Source organism: Taudactylus pleione, unplaced genomic scaffold (assembly GCF_031769625.1).
Source record: "Taudactylus pleione unplaced genomic scaffold, aTauple2 ptg000189l, whole genome shotgun sequence".
Taxonomy (NCBI): Eukaryota; Metazoa; Chordata; class Amphibia; order Anura; family Myobatrachidae; genus Taudactylus; species Taudactylus pleione.
In genome coordinates this window covers 11012113-11038436 of record NW_028284591.1, presented here as the reverse complement: position 1 = coordinate 11038436, position 26324 = coordinate 11012113, and the positions used below count along the sequence as shown (strand labels likewise).

Genomic DNA, 26324 nt, shown 5'->3' with positions numbered 1-26324 from the left:
GATATGAGATAGATAGATAGAAAGATATGAGATAGATAAGAGATAGATAGATAGATAGATAGATAGATATGAGATAGATAGAAAGATATGAGATAGATAGAGAGATAGAAAGATATGAGATAGATATGAGATAGATAGATAAGAGATAGATAGATAGAAAGATATGAGATAGATAGAGATAGAAAGATATGAGATAGATATGAGATAGATAGATAGAAAGATATGAGATAGATAGAGATAGAAAGATATGAGATAGAAAGATAGATAGATATGAGATAGATAGAAAGATATGAGATGGATAGATAGATATGAGATAGATAGAAAGATATGAGATAGATAGAAAGATATGAGATAGATAGATAGATATGAGATAGATAGATAGATATGAGATAGATAGATAGAAAGATATGAGATAGATAGAGAGATAGAAAGATATGAGATAGATATGAGATAGATAGATAGATATGAGATAGATAGATAGATAAGAGATAGATATGAGATAGATAGATAGACAGATAAGAGATAGATAGATATGAGATAGATAGATAGAAAGATATGAGATAGATAGAGATAGAAAGATATGAGATAGATAGATAGAAAGATATGAGATAGATAGAGATAGAAAGATATGAGATAGATAGATTGAAAGATAGATAGATAGATATGAGATAGATAGAAAGATATGAGATAGATAGATAGATATGAGATAGATAGAAAGATATGAGATAGATAGAAAGATATGACATAGATAGATAGATAGATAGATAGATAGATAGATAGATAGATAGATATGAGATAGATAGATAGATAAGAGATAGATAGATATGAGATAAATAGATATTAGATAGATAGATAGATATGGGATAGATATATAGTTATGAGATAGACAGAGATAGATAGATAGACAGATAGATATGAGATAGATAGATAGATATGAGATAGATAGATAGACAGATAGATATGAGATAGATAAGAGATAGATAGATATGAGAGATAGAAAGATATGAGATAGATAGATAGAAAGATATGAGATAGATAAATAGATATGAGATAGATAGATAGATAGATAGTTATGAGATAGACAGAGATAGATTGATAGATAGATATGGGATAGATAGATGTATATGGGATAGATAGATAGATAGATATGAGATAGATAGATAGATGACATGTATGAGTGGATGTACAGACAGTGACTGTGGAAGGACGCGATGAGATTACTGTGTGGGAATTATCCAACGTGTGGTCTCAGTCACTGTCAGCGATGATCCTGGCGGAATATAATACATATTTACATTCCATTTGTGCCAGAACAATGACAGAGCCCGAGGTCCTGAGTGCCAGACTTGTCTCCGGTTCCTCCCCGTCGTTCTTCTATAGCGAGAAAGCTGTCTCACAGCCACCCTCAGCCTGACCCACATACAAAGGATGTCTGGCTCATGGACTCATCTCTCCTTTCATTCTGCAGCTGGAGGACATTGGGGACATTATAGAGAAGATCCGCATTGGGCACAATGATAAAGGCATTAACGCCGGGTGGCACTTGGACAGAGTGGAGATACGTAGACTTCTACCCAATGGAAAGGTGGGTCTCTTTTACAGCCCTCTTAAGGTGCAAAACATCTATGTTACAACAAATATTAACTTATTCAAATTGACTTTAATTTAGTGTTCGATTGACTGTATTAGCAGATTTTATTGTGCATCTTTTATGCAACGTGCAGTTAGAATATTATATATATATCTTTTTATACAGAAGGTATTTTGTACTTTCCCATAACTTCTAAAACTCGAGGTTCAACCTTACTATAGGAGCCGTGTCACTTGTTCCATCACATGGCCATGCCAGCCAGCGGTGCCTCCTGAGCCCCCGGGATGCTGGCATGGGTACTGCCATATACTTAGTACTGTACATCCATCTTGCAGGCAGCTGTTTCTACTTCAGGGTCCATAGGGGTCCACAGGGTGACCTTGGGGTATAGCTGGATCCTGGATCCTCGGGCACCACGGAGTTAAAGCTTTTAGCTGCTCCCAGGATGCACTTGGGTCCAACCTCCCCTATACCCCGCCCCCGAGCCACAGGCACCTCAGTTTTAGATGGTGCCCGGCCGGAGTCGGGTCACCCTGCGGGGTGGGCTGCAGGAGCAGCCCCCTAAAGCTTTTAATTTTTTATTTAACTTAGTTAAATTTATTTATTTTTTACTATAAGTTTTTTCTCTAGAGCAGCAGCGCTGGGCTGTCTGTACAGACGCCCACGCTGCCGCTCCTTCTCCCTGCTGGCGCCGCGACGCCAGCACTGAACTGGGGATCGCGGCGGGGGAAGCCAGAGTCTGTACTAGCCGGACTCTGGTTTCCCCCGGGACTGCTGCCGGAAGACGCCGGGGAGATCAGGTAAGCCGCGCACCGCTGATTAGCGGCGGTGCGCGGGTTCCCTTCAAATGCAGTCCCATGCCCCCGGTCTAGGGGACAGACCGGGGGCGCTAGCGGTGGCGGCGGGCCCCCCCTCCAGCGGAGGCATACCCCGCCAGACCACTAGACCACCAGGGTTAATATCGCGGCAAGCGGGATGCCGGCAACCCGGGGGTTAATATGCTAGCCAGGGGAGGAAGCCTTCCCTGTCTAGCGGCTCCTCCCCTCAGCTCAGCGCGCCTTTCAGCTCGGAGTCTGGCGTCGCTGAGCTGCAGCTACTCGGGCCACTCCTCCTCTGAGGTCTCCAGCGGCCATTTTCTCTGTGGCAGCGTGGATACTCTCAGGGAGCACGCGGACCGGTCCCCCTGTGTACCTCTCCCCCGACAAGGACAGTGTACACAGCGCTATAGCCCTCCCAGACACTGAATCTGGGAGGTTGATTGTAGTGGAAAGGTGCAGTGAGTATGTCTTCCTGCATGGTATGTGACTTTTGCTAGTGCTGCCTGTCTGTGTCTTTTTTCTACTTACTGTCAGCCTGTACCTATCCCTTTCCTTCTCCTACAAGCCCTACAGGTGTGCGGGGGAAGGGTGTTTCTACTGACCTCACCTATATAAATCACGTATTTGTGAGGTCCGTCACATACAGTTGTGTGCTACACGGTGCCATATTGTGGGCTGTTGTTCAGCACACTGGTGAGTGCGCACGTTTTCTTCCTAAGTCATGTCTGAGGAGGAGATTGAGCACTCCGGGGCTCCAGCATTGTTCTCCTGCAGGCGCTGTTCTGCAGGAGTGGATATGGAGGATTTGTCACAGGACGGCCTGTGCGGACGGTGCCAGGCGGTCCCTGGTACGTCTAAACCTCCCATTTCGCAGGAGCCACCATGGGCGATGTTTTCCCAGGTGCTGGTGTCCATCGCGGACCGTCTGTCGGTCCCGACTGCCGCCCCTACTAGGGCGTTGCCCCAGCCTGCCATCCCCCATTCCCCGGGTGTCCCACAATTATTGCAGACTCCCCCGGGGTCTCAGCCTGTTGGTCCCTATGCGGGGTTGCCAATGTATATTCAGTCCACCCCTGTGGCACAGCCGGCTGTGGTGCCGTTTCAGGCTCCTGTGACAGCTCCTCCACCCTGGGTGGATGCGCTTTCCCACACTGTCCAAGATTTGGCGGCAGCATCTTCGGCTTTTCAGTCGATGTTGCGCAGTGACGTGCCCTCCAGGGCGTCTAAACGCTCAGTCATGGCACAGGCTGCGCATCTTTCGGATTCTGAGGTTCTCGGATGATGGTGAGGTACAGGATGACTCAGCCTCAGATGCCTCAGTCCAGGAGGTAAGACACTAAGTCTTCCATCAATGTGCGGGCTCTGGTTAAGGCGGTGCGGGCTATTCTTCTGATTGAGGATGAGGCACCCGCTCCCAAGTCAAGGTATCCTAGTTTTAAAAAAGCTAAGGTTACTTCTACAGCGTTCCCCTTGTCTGATCAGTTGACTGATCACATGGCGGTGGCCTGGCAGACGCCCAGTAAGCGTTTCCTGCCACAGAAACGCTTGGCGTCCAATTATCCATTCCCGGAAGCGCATTGTAAGAAATGGGAAACTCCGCCTGCAGTCGATTCCCATGTAACACGCCTCATCAGGAGTGCTACTTTGCCATTGCCGTCTATATCCTCGCTGAAGGATCCTACGGACAGGAAGGTGGAGACTTGTCTAAAGTCTATTTATTCTCTCTCAAGGGCTGTAGCCCGGCCGTCCATGGCCATCTCCTGGGTGGCCAAGGCCATTGAGGGGTGGGCCAACGCCTTGGAGGACACGTTTACGGATGAATCTCCGGACGTCCAGGGGGCGTTGTTAGGACAGATGAGAGATGCCGCCTCCTACATTGGAGAAGCATCTTTGGATGCTAGCCTGTTGACCTCTAGGGTTTCGGCGGCAGCAGTGTCTGCTCGTAGATCCTTGTGGTTGCGGTCTTGGAGAGCAGACGCGGATTCAAAGAAAGGCTTGGAGGCCTTACCTTTTAATGGGGAATTACTATTTGGTCCGGACCTGGACAAAATAGTAGATACCCTGGCAAAATCCAAGTCAGCCTTCCTCCCTTCAGCTACTACACCTGCTAAGGTCCGGAGCTCGGTGTTTCGTTCCTTTCGGGTTCAGGGCAAGGCAAAGGGTCAGTCCTTCCCGAGGCAGTCCGCACCCAAGACCGCCTCAAAGCCAAAGAAGCAAGCCTGGAGTGCTAGGCGCCCTTCTTCCAAGCCAGAAGATAAGCCTTCTGCGTGATGGGACGGGCCTCCCTCTGGGGGACCCCAGAGTGGGAGGCCGACTTCTTCAATTCGCCCAGTGCTGGCACAATACCACCACGGATGCCTGGGTGCGAGAAGTGGTCTCCCAGGGGTACGCCCTGTCTTTTCGGCACAGGCCGCCTTGCCAGTTTTTTTTGCACAAGTCCTTCTCAGGACAAAACCAAGGCCTTGCAGGTTCAGGAAGCCATAGAGGCCTTGCTGACGGCGGGGGTCATTATACCCGTACCACAGTCTCAACGTGGGATGGGGTATTACTCTACGCTGTTTCTGGTGCAGAAACCCAATGGCTCTCATCGCCCCATCCTCAATTTGAAGTCCCTGAACAGGTTTCTCAGGGTTCCCAAATTCAGGATGGAAACTTTGCGTTCCATCATACTGGCGATGGAACCGGGGGATTATATGGTCTCCCTGGATATCCAGGACGCCTACCTCCATGTGCCTATAGCAACATCGCACCAACGGTTTCTGCGGTTTGCTATTCTCCACAACCACTACCAATTCAGGGCTCTACCCTTTGGTCTCTCCACGGCACCAAGGGTATTTACCAAGGTGATGGCGGTCATGGCGGCTCACCTTCGGAGCCAGGGGATACGGTTGCTACCGTATCTAGACGACCTCCTCTTGCTGGCAAGCTCCCCGGAGGTACTGATCCAGCATCTCCACCTGACGGTCGCTTGTCTACAGGCGCACGGCTGGTTGATCAACTGGAAGAAATCCTCCCTCATCCCATCACAACGGATGGTTCATTTGGGGGCCCTGCTGGACTCTCGTCAGCAACGGATTTTTCTGACTCCAGAGAAGGTCTCCTCCTTACAGCTGCAGATTCAAAGTTGTCTGAGCAGTGGCAGAGTGTCGGTGCACTCAGCGATGAGAGTTTTGGGGTCCATGGTGTCGGCATTCGACATGGTGGAGTTTGCCCAGTTCCATTCCAGGCCCTTGCAGGGGCTGATTCTTTCAGAATGGAACGGATTGCCACACAGGATCCGCTCTCAGATGCTGGTGTTGTCCTCGGAGGTGCGTCTGTCCCTAGCCTGGTGGCTGCAGACAGCGCATCTCCTGGAGGGGCGCCCCTTTTGGATCCCGGAATGGGTTCTGCTCACGACAGATGCCAGTCTCCGGGGTTGGGGGGCGGTGACAGGCTCCTTGTCACTTCAGGGTCGTTGGTCGGCGGAGGAAGCGATTCTTCCCATCAACATCCTGGAACTGCGGGCAGTATACAGAGCCCTGCAGTCGTCCGGCACCGCTCTTCACGGAAGGGCCGTTCAGGTGCAGTCAGACAACGCCACCACGGTGGCGTACATCAATCACCAGGGAGGGACTCGCAGTCGAGCTGCGATGTCGGAGGTGTCCCGCGTCCTGGCTTGGGCGGAGCGCTATCTTCCAGCTCTCTCGGCAGTTTTCATCCCAGGAGTCCTCAATTGGGAGGCAGACTTCCTCAGCCGTTACGATGTGCATCCCGGGGAATGGTCGCTTCATCCAGAGGTATTCCAACTACTCGTGGACAAGTGGGGGCTGCCAGAGCTGGACCTGATGGCGTCCCGTTACAATCACAGGCTGCCTGTGTACGGGTCAAGGACAAGGGACGCAGGCGCAAGTCTGATAGACGCGCTGTCGGTGAAATGGCTGTTTCAACTGGCTTACTTGTTCCCTCTGATATCTCTGCTGCCTCGGGTCCTGCGCAAGTTCAAACAGGACGGAGGCACACTGATCCTGGTGGCCCCAGCGTGGCCCAGAAGGCCGTGGTACTCCGATCTGCGGAGCCTGTCCATCGACGCTCCGTACCTCCTACCTCAACGGCGGGACCTGTTGTCTCAGGGGCCCTGTCTTCACCCGGATCTGGGTCGACTATCTTTGATGGCGTGGCTCTTGAGACAGCCGTCCTGAGGTCTCGGGGCTTTTCTAGCTCCGTTATTACCACCATGCTGAGGGCGCGCAAGCCTGCTTCCGCGAGGATCTATCACAGAGTGTGGCACACTTACTTTCAGTGGTGCGAGGCCAGAAACTATGATCCCCAGGTGTTCCGAGTTTCGCGTATTCTGGCTTTCCTTCAGTCCGGTTTGGACTTAGGATTACGTCTTTCTTCACTGAAGGTACACGTGTCTGGTCTGTCGGTGTGGTTCCAGCGCAGGATCGCTGCTATGCCGGACGTACACACCTTTTTCCAGGGTGTTTTGAGAATCCAGCCTCCCTTTGTGCCACCTGTGGCCCCGTGGGATTTGGCGGTGGTTCTTAGGGCCTTACAGGGTCCTCCTTTTGAGCCCTTGGAGTCAGTGGAGCTCAAGTGGCTAACTTTTAAAACTGTTTTCCTCTTGGCAATTGCTTCTGCCAGGAGGGTTTCAGATTTGGGGGCGCTTTCTTGTCGTCCCCCTTTTCTGATTTTTCATCAGGACAGAGCGGTGCTTCGCACTCGTCCTGATTTCCTGCCTAAGGTGGTTTCCAGGTTCCACATTAATCAGGAAATTGTTGTACCAGCCTTTCAGTCACCTGATCTTTCGGCTGGGGAGACTTCCTTAGACGTTGTAAGGGCACTCCAGGTTTATGTGGACCGGACTAGTTCTGTGAGGAAATCGGATTCTTTGTTTATCCTCTTTGGTTTTCACAAGAGGGGTTGGCCTGCCAACAAACAGACTCTAGCCCGTTGGCTTCGTTCTGTTATTATTGAGGCTTATATGCAGGAGGGTTTACCTGTTCCAGCCTCTGTTAAGGCTCATTCCACTCGGTCCGTGGGCCCTTCTTGGGCTGCTAGCCGTGGCGACTCTGCTGTTCAGCTCTGTAAGGCGGCCACCTGGTCTTCCATTCAGACCTTTTTGAGGTTCTATGCGTTTGACACCTTTGCCTCTCAGGATGCATCCTTTGGGCGCCGGGTTCTCCTATCAGCACAGGAGCGTCCCCGCCCTTAGTTGGACTGCTTTGGGACATCCCCAAGGTCACCCTGTGGACCCCTATGGACCCTGAAGTAGAAAACAAGAGATATGGTAAGAACTTACCTTTGTTATCTCTGTTTCTACGAAGTCCATAGGGTCCACAGGGCACCCGCCCTGACGCACCTGGCTTCATATGGGCTCTGTGACTGGTCACCGGTTTTCCGTCTCCCATTTCTGTGAGTATGGTTCTTGTGTGTTCCAGTCTTCCTTCTCTCTGTTTCGTCTCCTCCTCCGGCCTGGGCTGCTTACCAACTGAGGTGCCTGTGGCTCGGGGGCGGGGTATAGGGGAGGTTGGACCCAAGTGCATCCTGGGAGCAGCTAAAAGCTTTAACTCCGTGGTGCCCGAGGATCCAGGATCCAGCTATACCCCAAGGTCACCCTGTGGACCCTATGGACTTCGTAGAAACAGAGATAACAAAGGTAAGTTCTTACCATATCTCTTGTTTTTGAGCTCATCAGTGAAAGACGTGGAGCAATGACCTCTACGGGAATCTCTGATATATTGTCTGACTATTTACTGACTGCCCCTTCTCTTCTCTGAATGTGGCCCAGGGTTCCCAAACCGTCACCTTCCCATGCGAGCGGTGGTTGGCGAAATCCGAGGACGACGGAGAAACCGTTAGAGAACTGGTACCCTCAGACATCTTTACCGAGAAGCTCATGAAGGATGGGACTCTGAAGCAGATCGAAATGGAAGTGGAAGACCCTCTGGAGAGTAAGACATTCTGTAATTCTTACCCCCCCCCCCCCGCCCTTCCTCTTCTGTCACCTCCTCCACGTTGCTCTCCTAGGAGCTGATTGCTAGCTCCCTGGCACTGAATGAGTTACTGCACTAAAGGCAGGATGACGAGTACCGTAGAGACACACGCCTCATTGAAACTGCATGTACGACATATTACCCCTTTTACAGAATGGATTTCTTTCAGAGTCATCTGCTAGAGCACTAAAGGGACCTCCTATATCTCAGTCCTAAGCTGTGCCAGGAGGGCTGGAGCTGTAAATTACAAACGTAGCGGACGGGCGAGAGGTTTTATTGCATCTGTGCGGCTTTCTAATGCTAATGTAATGCGCCCGTCTCCTCGGCTGCAGGCGTTTACGAGAGCGGCACCTCGGCTCTGTCCCCACCTGCTCCGATCCAGACACCGCAGCTGCTGGCTATTTCCTGGTGATCTGCAGAGAGACTGGGGGTCATCCTCCCTGATTTATACTGTGAGAAGCGTCTGGGGACCCTCAGACACAGCCAGTGACAAAAGCAATGCTAATATGCTGCATTAATGCATATTAACCTTTGTTATTGCTCTGCCCGCTCCCATCTGCTCCCGGGGAGATCTTCGAACTGGGATAGCTTTGCACACAGCTCTGGTACTGTGGCTGAGGGCAAAATCCATGTGCTGACTTGTGTGCAATAGTAATGCTACAACCCCAGGTCCCATTGTGCCTCAATAATATCAATACTGCTGCAATACAATTATCTGTGTTACAGCAACAGTTGTTTGATAGTGCCAGCACAGTGGTTAGCATTGTTACATCAAAGTGCAGTGAAGTGATACATTTGATTCCCAACTAGGGCCCTGTCACTGTGGAGTTTATATGTTTTCCTGGGTTTCCTCACACACTCTAAAAGCATACTGGCTGGGTAATTGGCCACCGGATAAAATGATCCCTGGAGCTATATGTACGTAGCAGAGGCTTTTGTAAGTTGCCGTTTCTTGGCGGGTTGGAGCTGAACATTTAAAGCAGCGCTCGCACTCAGTGCACAGCCTGACGTGCATTTACACTGAATGTGAGGACCACTTTACATTCTTAGCTCCAGCCCGCTGAGAAGAAGTAGCTTACAAAAGCCGCTGCTACGTACAGTGTTATGTCACCTCTGATTGGATAACTGCCACAATATTAACTCCGTTCTCTCTAATTAAGACAGCTGCTGGCATTCAGTATTATTCTGTCACCTACAGTATATTAGGTTTTGGCGGGGGATATAATGACACTTGTTAGAGATAGGAGACTTTACTTTTAATTTAGGGTCAGTGTGGAGTTTTCTTTCAGAGTTTAGTAAATGCAGCAATGTGTCAGTGCAGTAATACACTGTATGGGAGGTCCTTGCAGTGATGATACAGTAATATACTGTATGGGAGGTCCTTGCAGTGATGATACAGTAATACACTGTATGGGAGGTCCTTGCAGTGATGATACAGTAATACACTGTAGGGGAGGTCCTTGCAGTGTTGATACAGTAATATACTGTATGGGAGGTCCTTGCAGTGATGATACAGTAATACACTGTATGGGAGGTCCTTGCAGTGGTGATACAGTAATACACTGTATGGGAGGTCCTTGCAGTGATGATACAGTAATATACTGTATGGGAGGTCCTTGCAGTGATGATACAGTAATACACTGTATGGGAGGTCCTTGCAGTGGTGATACAGTAATACACTGTATGGGAGGTCCTTGCAGTGATGATACAGTAATATACTGTATGGGAGGTCCTTGCAGTGATGATACAGTAATACACTGTATGGGAGGTCCTTGCAGTGATGATACAGTAATATACTGTGTGGGAGGTCCTTGCAGTGATGATACAGTAATACACTGTATGGGAGGTCCTTGCAGTGATGATACAGTAATATACTGTATGGGAGGTCCTTGCAGTGATGATGCAGTAATACACTGTATGGGAGGTCCTTGCAGTGATGATGCAGTAATACACTGTATGGGAGGTCCTTGCAGTGATGATGCAGTAATACACTGTATGGGAGGTCCTTGCAGTGATGATACAGTAATATACTGTATGGGAGGTCCTTGCAGTGATGATACAGTATTATACTGTATGGGAGGTCCTTGCAGTGTGGATACAGTATTACCTATACTATATTGGAGGTCGTTGCAGTGTAGATACAGTAATACACTGTATGGGAGGTCCTTGCAGTGTGGATACATTATTATACTGTATATGAGGTCCTTACAGTGTTGAAATAGTAATATACTGTATGGGAGGTCCTGGGAATGTTGATACAATAATATACCATACAGTATGGGTGGGTCTTGCAGTGTTGATACAGTAACATACCGCATGAGAGATTCTTGCAGTGTTGATACAGTAACATACCGCATGAGAGATTCTTGCATTGTTGATATAGTAATATACTGAATGAGAGGATCCCTGCAGTATATTACTATTAGTGTTCATCCTAGCACCTTGCACCTGTCACAACCTGTGCACTTCCTCTTTCTTGCCTGGAGTGTCGCTCTCTGCTCTGGTGCTTCTAGCAGACTCAAACTGTTTAGATACAGACCAGGGCCGGGCTATTTTTTTTTTAGAACGGCCTCCTGGCCGCTCGCATAGCTGTGGGTGACCACCCACAGCTATAGCGAGCGGCCAGGAAGACCATCGGGCTTGCGACGAGACCCTTGTGGTAGGGTCTCGTTGCCGCAAGCCCCAGAGAGATTTCAGCTCTAACAGAGCCGAAATCTCTCCCACTGACATCACTCATGATGGCAGTGGGGCCGCCCCCAAACGGAGGTGTTCACATGGGAACACCTCCGTTTGGGCAGCCACTCCCCCGGCCCGCCCACCAAAGGGGGCGTGCTGTCACTCAACATCGACAGCACGCCCCCTTTGGTACGAGACCCTGAGCGACGTATTGTCCGTCGCTTTCCGGGTCCCGCGCATGCGCACAACGGAGCCGGCTCCGTCGTGCGCATGCGCTCTGGGCCACCATCGACCCGGTTGCGAGCGCTCTGCGCTTGCGACCGGGTCTGAATCAGGCCCACAGTTCCCACTTGCAGGCTCCCAAAGTGCCGGGTGGTGCACCCGCAGAAACCAGCCTGGGGAGAACACTGTGTGTTTGTGTATCTATGTGCAACAGTTTAAATCTAGTTGTAATAACGATAAGAGCATCCCCTGCTCACAGGCCATTCACGACAGCAAAAAAGTAACACAAACAAAAGAATGGTGGACACGTTGCTGCTACTCTCCCCAGTGCACAGTATTATCCCTTGTGTATTGTAGATACAGCGTGTGTCTCTATCCACAGGACATTATGCATGTGACCGATCTTACTGCCGTGATGTGTTGTGTCTTAGCGGTGCCCTGTTTTACAGCTCACACGTACAGCGTGTCTGTGGTCACCGGTGACATTTATGGTGCTGGGACTGATGCCAACGTGTTCCTCACCATCTACGGAGACCTCGGAGACACCGGCGAGAGGAAGCTCAGCAAATCAGAGACCAACTCCAACAAGTTTGAGAGAGGACAGGTGCGGCCAGTCCTCTTCCTACATATCCTTATAGGGGGGGATGTACTAAGCTCTGGAAAATGATAAATCGGAGTGTGATAAACTACCAGCCATTCAGCTCCTAACTGTCATGTTACAGGCTGTGTTTGAAAAATGGCAGTTAGGAGCTGATTGGTTGGTCGTTTATCACTCTCCACTTTATCGCTTTCCAGAGCTTAGTACATCTCTCCCCTACTATATTGGGGAACGAGAAGACTTTTTTTTATTATTATTATTATTATTATTATTATTTATTGAAGTCATAAAATATATCAGGGTCCTCTGTCCTGAGCCCCCATCACAGTCAGGTTCTTGTGAGTGGTCCATTTTCGGCGAGGTGGCCGCACAATTTAAGATAGAGACTCGTGTTGGTGGGGGGTCCCGCGTCTGATACCACCTGTACACAATGTACCTGGGTCTATTCATTCCCATCTCCCCTCAGAGGGATTATAAGTCCTCTATAATAAAAGACTAAACCATAAACAACATTTAAGCAACCGCTACTGTGAAGCGCTGTGGGAATGCAGCAGGCAACATGACCTTAAGAAAATCGAGCATTTTAACTTAAAGACAGAGGGCAGCAGGCGGCCCCCGGTGGTCCTAGGCAGGTTCCTGGTCCGCCTTGCTGATAATCCGGCCTTGCTCAGCGATACGCAACCTCCTCCATGGCAGTGGGGATCATACATAGCAGCTCCAAAGCTTGCACATTGTGTCACCTGCTGACAGGTAGAGCTGGTTCAATCAAATTGTATAAGGCCCGATATCTGCCGGCATCTCATTGGCTCAAATCCTGGAGTAGCCCACTGAGTAGTGGTCACCTGACACACAGCCACTCACACCAAGACCACACATAGCCACGGATTGTAGTAAGAAGGGGTCATGTGACTGGGACAGTGGGCCTGATTCAGACCCGGACGCTAAGCTGCTTTCGCTCGCTATGGGCGATTGTTATGCGTCTGTGCATGCGCGTGCACGAGCCAGTCACTGCGATCGGGAATCGTGCGCTCATAGCTCAAAGACTGAGCGCTACCTTGAGTGACAGCGCCGTTTGTGGGTGGTAACAGGGGAAGGTGCTTGTGAACGGGGGAGTGGTGGTGCGAACGCAGGAGTGTCTGAGCGTCAATTCGGCATTCTTTGGGCGTGCATAATTAACATAGAGGCGTCATTATACACGTCACTTGGTTGTATTTCAGCCTGCAGTGATCGCAGTGCTTGCGGAAGGGTAGGGTCTACCTTAAGGGCTGCGAGCAGCTACGATGGCGCTCGATGTTACCGATTAATCATACACTTCCTGGAGATGACGTGTGCTAAGAAAGAAAAGTGGGCGTCATTACACCGGCGTGCGCTCACTTCCGTCGCTCTATAAGACATAGAGGGCGTCCTTACGCCACACAGTGCGATCGCGGAATTTACATACCCGGCCCCTTTTGGAAGCGAGCGATCGCGGCTTAGCGTTCCGGGTCTGAACCAGGCCCAGTGCCCAATGTGGTGAAATTATAAGAAAAAAATTTAAAACAAAAAGTACAAAACGCTCTTTGCCTTCTAATAGCATTACGTTTTGAACAAATCTTTGAGACCTGAGAAACTGCTGCTCTCCTGTGCAGGAATAGGCCTATACCTAAAGTATGGAGAAGCTGCCCATTGCCACCAATCCGCTTCTATCTAGCATTTATCCAGTACAGTCTATAACTGCTAGCTAGAAGCGGATTGGTTGCAATGGCAACCGCTCCACTTGTCTACAGTGTCACCAAACTTGAATCGGGCTGCTATCACTATCAAATGAAAGGTCAGCACAGACGTGTGTGTGGCTCTAGGAATAAAACTCAGCCCAGAATTCTTTTTAAGGTGCGGAAAAAGTTCTAGTCCTCTAATTTCGGTTCATCAGGAGTCTAAATAATGGGAGAATAATATTGTGATTTAAACATTTTGGGTGGAAACAGGGGTAATGTTAAGGTAACCACAGAACATGGAAGCACACACCTGGGAAGTATTGTTACTATACATAAGGTTATATATATGAGGCTGTGCTTTCAATACCTCTAGGTGGACAAGTTTAACATCGAAGCCGTGGACCTCGGCACCATCATCAAGATAAAGATTCGCCATGATAACACCCTGCTGAATGCTGACTGGTACCTGGAGCGGGTGGAGATCTTGAACGAGGTGACGGAGGAGACTTACCTCTTCCTCTGCGAGCGCTGGCTCTCCACCAAGAAAGAAGACAAGAGGATCGAGAGGATTCTCTACGAGAAGGTATCCCGCCTTTGGGAAACTCAGCGCACGCTGGGCTGGCATTGGGCATGATTTACACCGGCTAATATACCATGTTTGTGACGTTTGGGCCAAAATGAGTCAGCTATTATCTGCAAAAAAAAATGGATCGACACAATTAAAAAAAAAAATACTTTGTTGGCCTGTTGTTATGGAAAGTAATCCATTAATGTTCTACTTCTATAGGATTTCTATAAGGGAGAAATATCTGTGTTATAATATTTTTGCATCACTCTTTCCAAAACCTTTGTAACAGTGTCAATGTAAGAAGCCGCTGCTACCAATTAGTACATTGCCCACAGTTTGTTCTGCACAAACCCCCCCTCCCCCACCCCATAAATCATTTCCGGTTTGCAGGAAACCTTAACTGTATGAGAGCGGAGAGAGATACATAACTATACTATAAAACAAGACAGAGTGTAAAGTACACTGATATAGAGAAGCTCCCATGTTTCCGTTTGCGCCTTTCAGGATTACGACGGAGAGCGGACGAGTCTGGGCAGCTCATCGAAAAGTTTTTGGGGTTCCTCGCTGAGCCTGAAAAGTCAGGATAACAATGCTAACCTGAAGGGCAAAAGCAGCCTGGATGATTCCTTACAGGAGGGGCAAAGTAAGACATCTCACTCTTTATACATATAGCTTTAATATTAAGGGCAACCGGCTTTACCTACCGTCACTGTAGTGTAAATGTACAGGAACATCCACTTCGTCTCAGTCTGCAGAGTGTGGCTACGTCAGTAAACCTTATTCCGTGTACAGATGATTCCACATACATGTAGCCTCCATCCGCGTTAAACAGCCCTTCTAGTGACTCGGGAGCGCCGAGCGTCTTTTCATGCAACTTTTTCCCTTAGAATGCGAATAAGATGCATTTTAAAGAAATAGTTGCAGGAAAAGACGCTCGGCGCTCCCGAGTTGCACGGTGCTCACGCGTTATGTGTAACGCGACTTGTACCGCATGGAGGATAGATGTATGGAGACACATCTGTATGTACATATTTGCCAACTCTCTTGCAATCTCTGTGAAAGACTCTATAATAGAATGGGTGATCTCCTGGACTCCCGAGAGGGTCTGTCAGTCTCCCCGAAGCTGGACCAGACCGAGAAGCAGAAGGTGGAACTTGATGTGATTACGTGAATTGCATCTTAACTTCTCCCACTGACGCGATTTTCAGCCTTGTCCTTCAGTTGGTCAATCGTTAAGCCTCAAGTCTCATCATTAGTCCTGCCTCCCCCTGGCTTCCCCAAAGCTGACCCCCCCACTTCTCCTGAGAAGTCACCAACTATCTGTATATATTATATTTAGTGAGGTGGGTGTCACAGAATTGTCAGGGATGATGGGAGATGGAGATGTTTACAAGGTACAGGGTCACAAAAGACAGGAGGGAAGAAAGTTCTACGTGAAGGCAGGAAAATAGGTGATGTGGAGAGGGAGTAAGGCCGATAGTCTACTTACCAGTGATGCTGAGCGCTCGCAAGCGGGTCGATGTTGCCCAAATGCACATGCGCACGATTGAGGCGCCTCCGTCGTGCGCATGCGCGAGACCCGAATAGCGACGGGGAAGCCGTCGTTATGGGTCTTGCACCAAAGGGGGCGTGCTGTCGATGTTGAGTGACAGCACGCCCCCTTTGGTGGGCGTGGCTGCCCAGACGGAGGAGTTCCCATGGGAACGCCTACCGTCTAGGTCCGGCCCCACTGACATCACTAGTGATGTCAGTGGGAGTGATTTTGGCTCTGATAGAGCCAAAATCACTCCAGGGCTTGCGGTCAACGAGACCCTACCGCAAGGGTCTCGTCGCAAGCACGATGGTCGCGATGGTCTTGACCATCGCGACCATCATCATGGACGCTCGCATAAGCTGTGGGTGGTAACCCACAGCTATGCGAGCGTCCAAGAGGCCGCTTCGCAATAAAAAGAAAAAGTCCTGATTCAGAGCGGGCGCTCGTTCAGGGCGTCCGGCTCTGAATCAGGCCCAGAGTTCACTGTGCTAGCAAGCCAGTGAGGGCCAGGAGGCCTGAGCCTAGACCTGTGAGATACAGGGAAGGCTATCCAACTCTGGGACTGAGCTATGGTACCTGCAAGAAGCAGGCCAGACTGTGAGAGGTGGCAGCCAACAAGCAAAGGAAGCTATATCAGGCCAGGAGGCCAGTGTCCAGTCCTGCATGTGACAGGAAGAACCACCAATCTCAGAGACTGTGAGAGACTGTCGTGCAGAGTAGCTGCTTCTGTAGAGAGGGTTCAAGAAGTGAGCTAGTGCCCTAAACAAGGGCTAGGTTTGTTTATTATTTTTCTGTTTCCTGATTTCACATGCTGGAAGTAAAGCACCACTTATGTTTATTTAACTGGAATGCTACATGTGGAATTCTGCACCTACTCACTGCACCACTGACCCCAGTCTACCGAGCTAATTAACCCCAAGTATCACAGTAGATATACAGATAAATACATTTCATTATAATATGAACTGCTGGAATATATTTATACCTAATTACAGTTCCAAAGACAACTTTATTCTTACTAAGCCATGATATCTGTAAGTCTGTAAATTTGATATTAGTGCCCCTAAGCGTAAATAGTAACAATATTCTTCCAGTGATCCCCTATCACATCACCATCACCACGGGCCAGGAGCGGGACGGCGGGACAGAAAGCCGCGCTTACATTATCATCATGGGCCCACAGAAGATAAAGACAAACCGACTTTGGCTGGACCTCCCCAAGGGGAAGAAAGGCTTCGCTCCCGGCTCTGTCGAGAAGTTCTCTGTGGTGGGATTAGACGTAGGAGAAATTAAGAGGATGGAGGTGAGATAACTTTACTTGGGCTGATGAAGTTCAGTGATGTTCCGAGCATCCTGCTCACTTCTAAATTAGAGTTATCAGCTTGTTCCCCTATCTTACATTTCGGCTGATGTTTTCCCAGTTGGGCCACGATGGAGCCACCCCAGAGAGCTGCTGGCTGGTGGAAGAAATACAACTCAATGTGCCTACAAAAGGGGTTATGTACACGTTCGTGTGCAAGTGCTGGTTTGCCAAAGACAGAGGTGATGGCCTTACCGCGCGGGTCTTCAATATGTTGGATGCAAGTGCCATTACTATTGGCCATAAGGTACAAAACACGCCTACAAGCCTCTGTTATCTCAGTATTGTGCCCCAGCTGTGTCATTTGTGAGGGGTTCCCGTGAGGGCTGGGTGCCCCCATTGTAGGACAGTAGCAGCGGATTCCGACCCAGGCAGAAGTAAATATCTGTTAACAATTTTTCAGATTCTCTATGAAGTTACAGTGGTCACTGGAGATGTTCCCAATGGCGGGACAGATGCCAATATTTATATGACGTGTTACGGGGCCAGTGGGAGCGCGGAGGAAACGCTATTGCCAAAATGTGGAGACAGGTAAATATTTTGGACTATTTTCAAAATAATTTTTAGGTGCAGAAAAGGAAATAAATTGTATTACTGGGTGTGGTTATTGGACACCAGGATGGGTCCATAATATAACATTAATCATCATGCATAAATCGGTTACTGACATGCTATTTTTAGCTCCGTGCTATCCAGGGATGGACTGGGACTCTAGATCAGCCCAGACATTAATCTTCGTGCACGCGGGGTGTGGCCTCGACGCTCGGGGGCGTATCCTCGATGCAGTCCTCGTCCAGTGAGCCAGGAGGCGGAGATGCTCGGCCAGATTTCAGACCGGATTGGCCCATCAGGCCATCGGGCCTTCTGGCATTTGCCCACAGTGCCACATGGCCAGGTCCGGTCCTGGTGCTAACTACTGCAGACAGACTATGCAGCCGGCAGTCGTTCAATCTACCCAGAAATGATAATTTACATATAATTTATTTTACCAGTGCATTTAATTAACTCATTAATTAATGTATTTATTTTTGTATTGTTTTGCTTTGATGACTGTCCTTTTTAGTATTTTGGTTACGTGTTTCTGGAAACTTCTGTACCACAAGCTTAATCCGAGACAAAAAGATTTTATCCAGCAGACAAAATGAGCGAAAATAGATGCACATAAAACATTAGTTCCTCAAACTCCCCAATCTATTACAATCCAACTGTATTTGAAATTCAAGCAATTTGGGGTGACCTAGATTCGGCTGCCCTTCTCATTTGAATAGGCAATGCATTTTTAGTTGACACAGAAAGCTCATTGACATTCATTGCCCATGGAAATAAATGGGAAAAGCCTAGCCAACCATAAGCAATGCTTGCACGCCGCTTGTGATTGGCTTAGCTGGTACTGACCAATATAATAACATTAGCAGCAAAGCAATTAAATACTATTGTGGAACTATTCCGGTTTGCTCAGACTCTCTGACATAGGAAAATAGTTGTTGGGCAACTAACGACTATAAATAAGATACTGTAGTACTACAGTAATATTTAATTACAAAAAAATAAATAAAAAAATTGTAATCTCTTAACAATAAAACTTACTTATTTAATGGAGGATTTTTCCATTAATTTCAATCAGCATTGCATTTCTATGGGTTATTTGTGTTCATTGGAATGCATTGCCCATTGAAATTAATCGGAAATGTCACTCCATGATTTTCAGTCAATCTCAAGTGGCTAAAACCACCAAAATTATTTTGGAAGATTTTTGTCACGATTTTGGCCAACTGGCTTTTCACTAAATTCACCTCACACTCTCACAAATCAATGATTTCTGCACTGTGTACAGCAGAGGGCGCTACACATGCATTAATGATTTCTGCACTGTGTACAGCAGAGGGCACTACACATACATTAATGATTTCTGCACTGTGTACAGCAGAGGGCGCTACACATGCATTAATGATTCCTGCACTGTGTACAGCAGAGGGCACTACACATGCATTAATGATTTCTGCACTGTGTACAGCAGAGGGCACTACACATGCATTAATGATTTCTGCACTATGTACAGCAGAGGGCGCTACACATGCATTAATGATTCTTGCACTGTGTACAGCAGATGGCGCTACACATGCATTAATGATTTCTGCACTATGTACAGCAGAGGGCGCTACACATGCATTAATGATTCCTGCACTGTGTACAGCAGAGGGCGCTACACACGCATTAATGATTTCTGCACTATGTACAGCAGAGGGCGCTACACATGCATTAATGATTTCTGCACTATGTACAGCAGAGGGCGCTACACATACATTAATGATTTCTGCACTGTGTACAGCAGAGGGGGCTACATATGCATTAATGATTTCTGTACTGTGTACAGCAGAGGGCGCTACACACGCATTAATGATTTCTGCACTATGTACAGCAGAGGGCGCTACACATACATGAATGATTTCTGCACTGTGTACAGCAGAGGGCGCTACACATGCATTAATGATTCCTGCACTGTGTACAGCAGAGGGCGCTACACATGCATTAATGATTTCTGCTCTATGTACAGCAGAGGGCACTACACATGTATTAATGATTTCTGCACTGTGTACAGCAGAGGGCGCTACACATACATTAATGATTTCTGCACTATGTACAGCAGAGGGCGCTACACATGCATTAATGATTTCTGCACTATGTACAGCAGAGGGCGCTACACACGTGTTAATGATTTCTGTACTGTGTACAGCAGAGGGCACTACACATGCATTAATGATTTCTGCACTGTGTACAGCAGAGGGCGCTACACACGCATTAATGATTTCTGCACTATGTACAGCAGAGGGCACTACACATACATGAATGATTTCTGCACTGTGTACAGCAGAGGGCGCTACACATGCATTAATGATTCCTGCACTGTGTACAGCAGAGGGCGCTACACATGCATTAATGATTTCTGCACTATGTACAGCAGAGGGCACTACACATGCATTATAGATTTCTGCACTATGTACAGCAGAGGGCGCTACACATGTATTAATGATTTCTGCACTGTGTACAGCAGAGGGCGCTACACACGCATTAATGATTTCTGCACTATGTACAGCAGAGGGCGCTACACATGCATTAATGATTTCTGCACTATGTACAGCAGAGGGCACTACACATACATTAATGATTTCTGCACTGTGTACAGCAGAGGGGGCTACATATGCATTAATGATTTCTGCACTATGTACAGCAGAGGGCGCTACACATGCATTAATGATTTCTGCACTATGTACAGCAGAGGGCACTACACATACATTAATGATTTCTGCACTATGTACAGCAGAGGGCGCTACACATGTATTAATGATTTCTGCACTGTATACAGCAGAGGGCGCTACACATGCATTAATGATTTCTTTGTACAGCAGAGGGCACTACACACACATTAATGATTTCTGTGTTTGTGAGACGCCTGGTGTCCTCTTATTGTTAATGAAGTGAAGAGTTGCATATTAAGTTACCTAAATAGATCTCTACCTACTAGAACTCCAGCAGATTGCAGAGAGATTCTCACCCTTCAGGGATTATTTATCCCTGTGAGAAAAACACACTTTGCCTGATGTCAGGGGTGAACGCTAACTGCTCGCAATGCAGATACTCAGCGGTTGGCCGATGTTGGAAGTACTATGTTCGCTGTCCGAGTCGCACAGCACATGCGTCACCAAGGTTACCGCCAGGGACGCAGGAACCAAGGATTACAGAGGGCATTCCTGAGAAATAACAGGGGGAGGGGGTTAGCTAGACGCGGGGGTGTCACTGACAGCGACTGCGTTTTTAGTAACACATACACAAGGCGCCAAATTCACCTTCCGTAGGGCTGGGACAGAGCTCTGCCCACCGCTTAGTCCGGCCCATGCTGTGCTCACTGGTTTCTAGACACAACCCAGACAATGGCGCACATAGAATCCCACAGCTCCATCCATCCTGCGTTACTGGGGTAGGCCCCTATGCATAGGATGCGCTGTGTAGGGATCTGTGATCATCCGTGTCATCTCCGCGTTCCTTCTCCCTCAGAGGAATAACAGAATGAAGGACAGCGCAATAGTCCTAAACAGCAGGAAGAATGTATAAAAGCTACGAGCGCTGTGTATACAATGGTGGTAACTATAGCAATAACATATAGACAGAAATAAAACTGCGGTATACGGTAATGTGCAGTTACGCAATATACAGACAAACTAGGTGGGTGCTTCTGTTATTAAGCCGGATGGGACTGGAAATATAACCAATAGAATAGACAGCCTACTTACTGTCCCTGTTATTCAGACACTTCTGCGTTCTTCCACCCCCCACCCCCTCTGATACCTCCCCCAAATGATGACTACCTGGCACTCACTTTGCAAGTAAATCCTCTGTATGAGAATAATCGTAATGGAGTCGCTGCGCGTGCGCAGTGCGGCATTTGTGCATGCGCTATGGCAAACAATCGCTTGGTCTGCATAAATATTGGCAACGTGTAAATCTCAGAATAAGGCCGTCTGTGCTCTCCGATGTGCGGGAGCCGGAAGAAGCCAGGTGAGCGCCAGTGTGTAGGTCTGTAAACCGTTAAGGTCCTGGTGGCTTCAGTTGCGCTTGTGGGGTCTGTTCCTCGCCAGTGTCTTCAGTCTCTGTGCCCTCCTGTAATAGGGACCCGGGTGACGCTGGACATTGTTAGCCCGGAGTCCACGATCCACAGCGCTAATTAAATCCAACGCATTTCATACGATTAGTTATTTTTCCAGGATGCAATTGTTTAGTTCTCTTAAAGGATAAATAGGGGCCACAGCCTGAATGGCCATTAGGCAATCTACAGTAGGCTTCGGCCTAGGGCCATGTGGGCTCTGAGGGGTCATTACCCCAACCCATGCTTATATTTTTGTGTACAAATTGCTTAGTGCACCATGGGGTCATCACCAGGCATTGGTGGGTGCCATTAGCCATCTGTATGCTTACTTAATGATTTATGTCCATGGCTGCCTGTAGGTTTGAGAGAGGTCAGAGGGACACATTTGTTATGGAAATAGCGGACATCGCGCCGCTGAAGAAGATGAGAATCTCCATAGACGGGAAAGGGAGTCGTCCGGAATGGTTTCTTGAAAAGGTAAAAAAAGAATATATATAATCCACGTACGGATTTCGCTGATCCTTAAAGTGTGAATAATGTACAATAGGCATTGAGAGTCGTATTTATTTTACTTGGACGATGTCACGTTGTGTTGTAGCTTCTGCTTTCAATGCTTCAATTTGGCTCTTTTGACTTTGAAGTTACTCATCGTTACTTGTAACCTGAGCGTCGTTCTAAAGTGTGTTGTGCGTTCTGGACAGATTATACTGAAAAACACGGTGACAGAAGAGGAGACGTCCTTTACCTATGGAGACTGGCTGTCCAAGACTAAGGGCGAGAAGAGGACGCAAACGTGCGAGATGCCTGCTGTGGAGGACGAGGAAGAAATGGTGGAGACCACCACTTACACCATACAAGTGAAGACCAGCGACGCCACAGGTCTGTCCTTGACCTCACAATGTATTCTATGCGGTCACATAAGGGGCTGCCTGCACGACACGGTCAGCAAAGGTGTAACTAGGACGTTATGGGCGCCATCCTCTCCATCCTACCACACAGCAACATTATTAGACCCTAGAGTAGGCCGAAGGCGTATCAGTGCCCGGTGCAGGCACAAGTATTAAATTGGGCAAATCTGAGTCTAAGGGCCGGATTGTGAGTCTGCACGCAGTGCCGTTGTACACGGAGACGAGAGATTTGTTTGCTACTGCGCTTGCGCAAATATCCCTAAAAACTTGTATGGTGCTTGCGTTACACTGTGAGGTGCAGGTGCGAATGAGATTCACGTTATCACAAATGTACTGCGAGTGTGCTGGGCGTTCCTGACCGGTGACTATTCAGACGCTGCTCATACATCAGGGGAAGGGCTCAGATGCAGCCCCTATGTTACCCCTGTCTATGTCTGTGCACCAACCGCAAACTCAGCGTAGTATAAGAATCTCATGTAGCAATGTCCCTAAATATAAAAATGTTCTCAAACTCTGGGCCCGATTCAGACTCACTCGCTAGGCTGCGTTCGCACGCAGCCTGACGATGTTTGAAATATGCGCATGCGTGCGCGTACTAGTCCATGCGATCGGGAAGCGGTCACTCGCTGAGAATAGATAGCTCGCTAGACTGAGTGACAGAACAAGCCGTTTGTTGGTGGTGACAGGGGTTGGTCGATGGAAACGGGGGAATGGTGGTTGGAACACAGGCGTGCCTGAGCGTCTTAAAGCCGTTTAAGAGGCGCGCATAATTAAGACGCAGTGTCATAGTACTTGTCACCTGGCTGAATTTCACACTGAAGCACTCGAAGTGCTTGTGGTAGGGTATGAGTAACCACAAGTGCTGCGATCGCATCCGATGGTACTTCGATGTTACCGATGTTGCATACACATCCTGGAGATGACGTGCATAAGTGGGCGTCTTAAGACAGGCTGGTGGGCGTCTACATACACAGGGTGATTGCAGGACAAGACATAGTGGGCGTGCTAATGCCTTGCTGTGCAATCGCCTGCCTTTGCCGGATTTGCATACGCTGGGTGCATGGCAACGCATCTAGCGAGCGGGTCTGAATCGAGCCCTCTGTCCTCATGACCCCACGCAGGTCACATTTTCCAGGTCACCCAGCAGGTGCACAGGTGTATTCATTACTCACTGACCCATTTTTTAAAAAATCCACAGGTGGAGCTAATTATTTCACTTGTGATTTAGTGAGGAGACCTGGAAAACATGCACTGTTTGGGGTCCTGAGGACCGAGATTCAGAACCTGTGCTCTATGTTTTCAAAATGTTAAAAAAAAGAAAGCCCCCGACCTTAGCTGAAAAACATATTACTAGGGAAATTAGAAAGTGGGTATTATGGAGCTCATTCAGAGTCTGTCGTGAGCGCTGAGGGCTCACAACCGACTCGATGTTGCCCCACAGCGCATGCACACGATGGAGCCGGCTCCGTTGTGTGCATGCGGTAAACCCGGCTAACGACGGGCGCTCCATCGTTAGGGGTCTCGTAGCAGACGGGGCGAGCTGTTGATGGTGAGTGACAGCTCGTCCCGTTTGCTGGGCGGGCCGGGGGCGTGCCCGGCCAAACGGAGGCGTTCCAGTCTGAACGCTTGCCGTTTGGGGGCGGCCCCACTGACATCATTGCTGATGTCAGTGGGGAACTTCCTGCTCCATCAGAACAGGAAGCTCCCTGGGGCTTACGAGTGCCCAGACCCAACCTTGGAGTCTGGTCGTAAGCCCTGATGGTCGCGATGGTCTTGACCATCGTGACCATCACCCTTGTTGGTCGCTAGAGCTGTGGGTGTTAACCCATAGCTTAACGATCATCAAGGAGGCAGCCGTTCAGGATGCAAGCGGCCGCCTTGATTCAGAGCGACCGCTAGCATCTAACAACCGCCTCTGAATGAGGCCCTATGTCCCTTTGACTGTGTACCTTATGGACTAAATGTACCAGGTGGCTAATTTATGAAATTGCCGAGATTTCGTCGGGTTAGCAGTCACATTTACAACGGCAATTTTTACTAAGGCAAAACCCGACCTGATTTTCGCTTAATATTGACGCTTGAAATCTGACTGTGAACTCTCCGATATCTCAGCACTCTCGCAAAGCCGCTGCCCGTTACCTTTGTCCTATATATCTGATATCACTGTTACTTTGTTACATCCGTTCCTTATGATGACAATATAAAGACGTGCTGTTACCTTTGTCCTATATATCTGATATCACTGTTACTTTGTTACATCCGTTCCTTATGATGACAATATAAAGACGCGCTGTTACCTTTGTCCTATATATCTGATATCACTGTTACTTTGTTACATCCGTTCCTTATGATGACAATATAAAGACACGCTGTTACCTTTGTCCTATATATCTGATATCACTGTTACATTGTTACATCCGTTCCTTATGATGACAATATAAAGACGCGCTGTTACCTTTGTCCTATATATCTGATATCACTGTTACTTTGTTACATCCGTTCCTTATGATGACAATATAAAGACGCGCTGTTACCTTTGTCCTATATATCTGATATCACTGTTACTTTGTTACATCCGTTCCTTATGATGACAATATAAAGACTTGCTGTTACCTTTGTCCTCCTATATATCTGATATCACTGTTACTTTGTTACATCCGTTCCTTATGATGACAATATAAAGACGTGCTGTTACCTTTGTCCTCCTATATATCTGATATCACTGTTACTTTGTTACATCCGTTCCTTATGATGACAATATAAAGACGTGCTGTTACCTTTGTCCTATATATCTGATATCACTGTTACATTGTTACATCCGTTCCTTATGATGACAATATAAAGACGTGCTGTTACCTTTGTCCTATATATCTGATATCACTGTTACATTGTTACATCCGTTCCTTATGATGACAATATAAAGACGCGCTGTTACCTTTGTCCTATATATCTGATATCTCTGTTACATTGTTACATCCGTTCCTTATGATGACAATATAAAGACGTGCTGTTACCTTTGTCCTATATATCTGATATCACTGTTACATTGTTACATCCGTTCCTTATGATGACAATATAAAGACGTGCTGTTACCTTTGTCCTATATATCTGATATCACTGTTACATTGTTACATCCGTTCCTTATGATGACAATATAAAGACGTGCTGTTACCTTTGTCCTATATATCTGATATCACTGTTACATTGTTACATCCGTTCCTTATGATGACAATATAAAGACGCGCTGTTACCTTTGTCCTATATATCTGATATCTCTGTTACATTGTTACATCCGTTCCTTATGATGACAATATAAAGACGTGCTGTTACCTTTGTCCTATATATCTGATATCACTGTTACATTGTTACATCCGTTCCTTATGATGACAATATAAAGACGTGCTGTTACCTTTGTCCTATATATCTGATATCACTGTTACTTTGTTACATCCGTTCCTTATGATGACAATATAAAGACGTGCTGTTACCTTTGTCCTATATATCTGATATCACTGTTACTTTGTTACATCCGTTCCTTATGATGACAATATAAAGACGTGCTGTTACCTTTGTCCTATATATCTGATATCACTGTTACATTGTTACATCCGTTCCTTATGATGACAATATAAAGACGAGCTGTTACCTTTGTCCTATATATCTGATATCACTGTTACTTTGTTACATCCGTTCCTTATGATGACAATATAAAGACGTGCTGTTACCTTTGTCCTATAT

At 47.7% G+C, this 26324-nt stretch overlaps 1 protein-coding gene across 1 annotated transcript in view; it reads left to right on the top strand.

Moving 5' to 3' along the window:
* Positions 1-26324, top strand: part of LOXHD1 (lipoxygenase homology PLAT domains 1) — a 365669-nt gene that overhangs the window by 317877 nt on the left and 21468 nt on the right. Inside the window, exons 33-42 of the mRNA XM_088476506.1 lie at positions 1469-1585; positions 8180-8342; positions 11732-11886; positions 13948-14157; positions 14647-14785; positions 16771-16979; positions 17098-17283; positions 17440-17567; positions 22038-22155; positions 22380-22557. Coding sequence (XP_088332632.1) covers positions 1469-1585; positions 8180-8342; positions 11732-11886; positions 13948-14157; positions 14647-14785; positions 16771-16979; positions 17098-17283; positions 17440-17567; positions 22038-22155; positions 22380-22557 — 1603 coding nt within the window. The remainder of the gene's footprint in view (positions 1-1468; positions 1586-8179; positions 8343-11731; positions 11887-13947; positions 14158-14646; positions 14786-16770; positions 16980-17097; positions 17284-17439; positions 17568-22037; positions 22156-22379; positions 22558-26324) is intronic.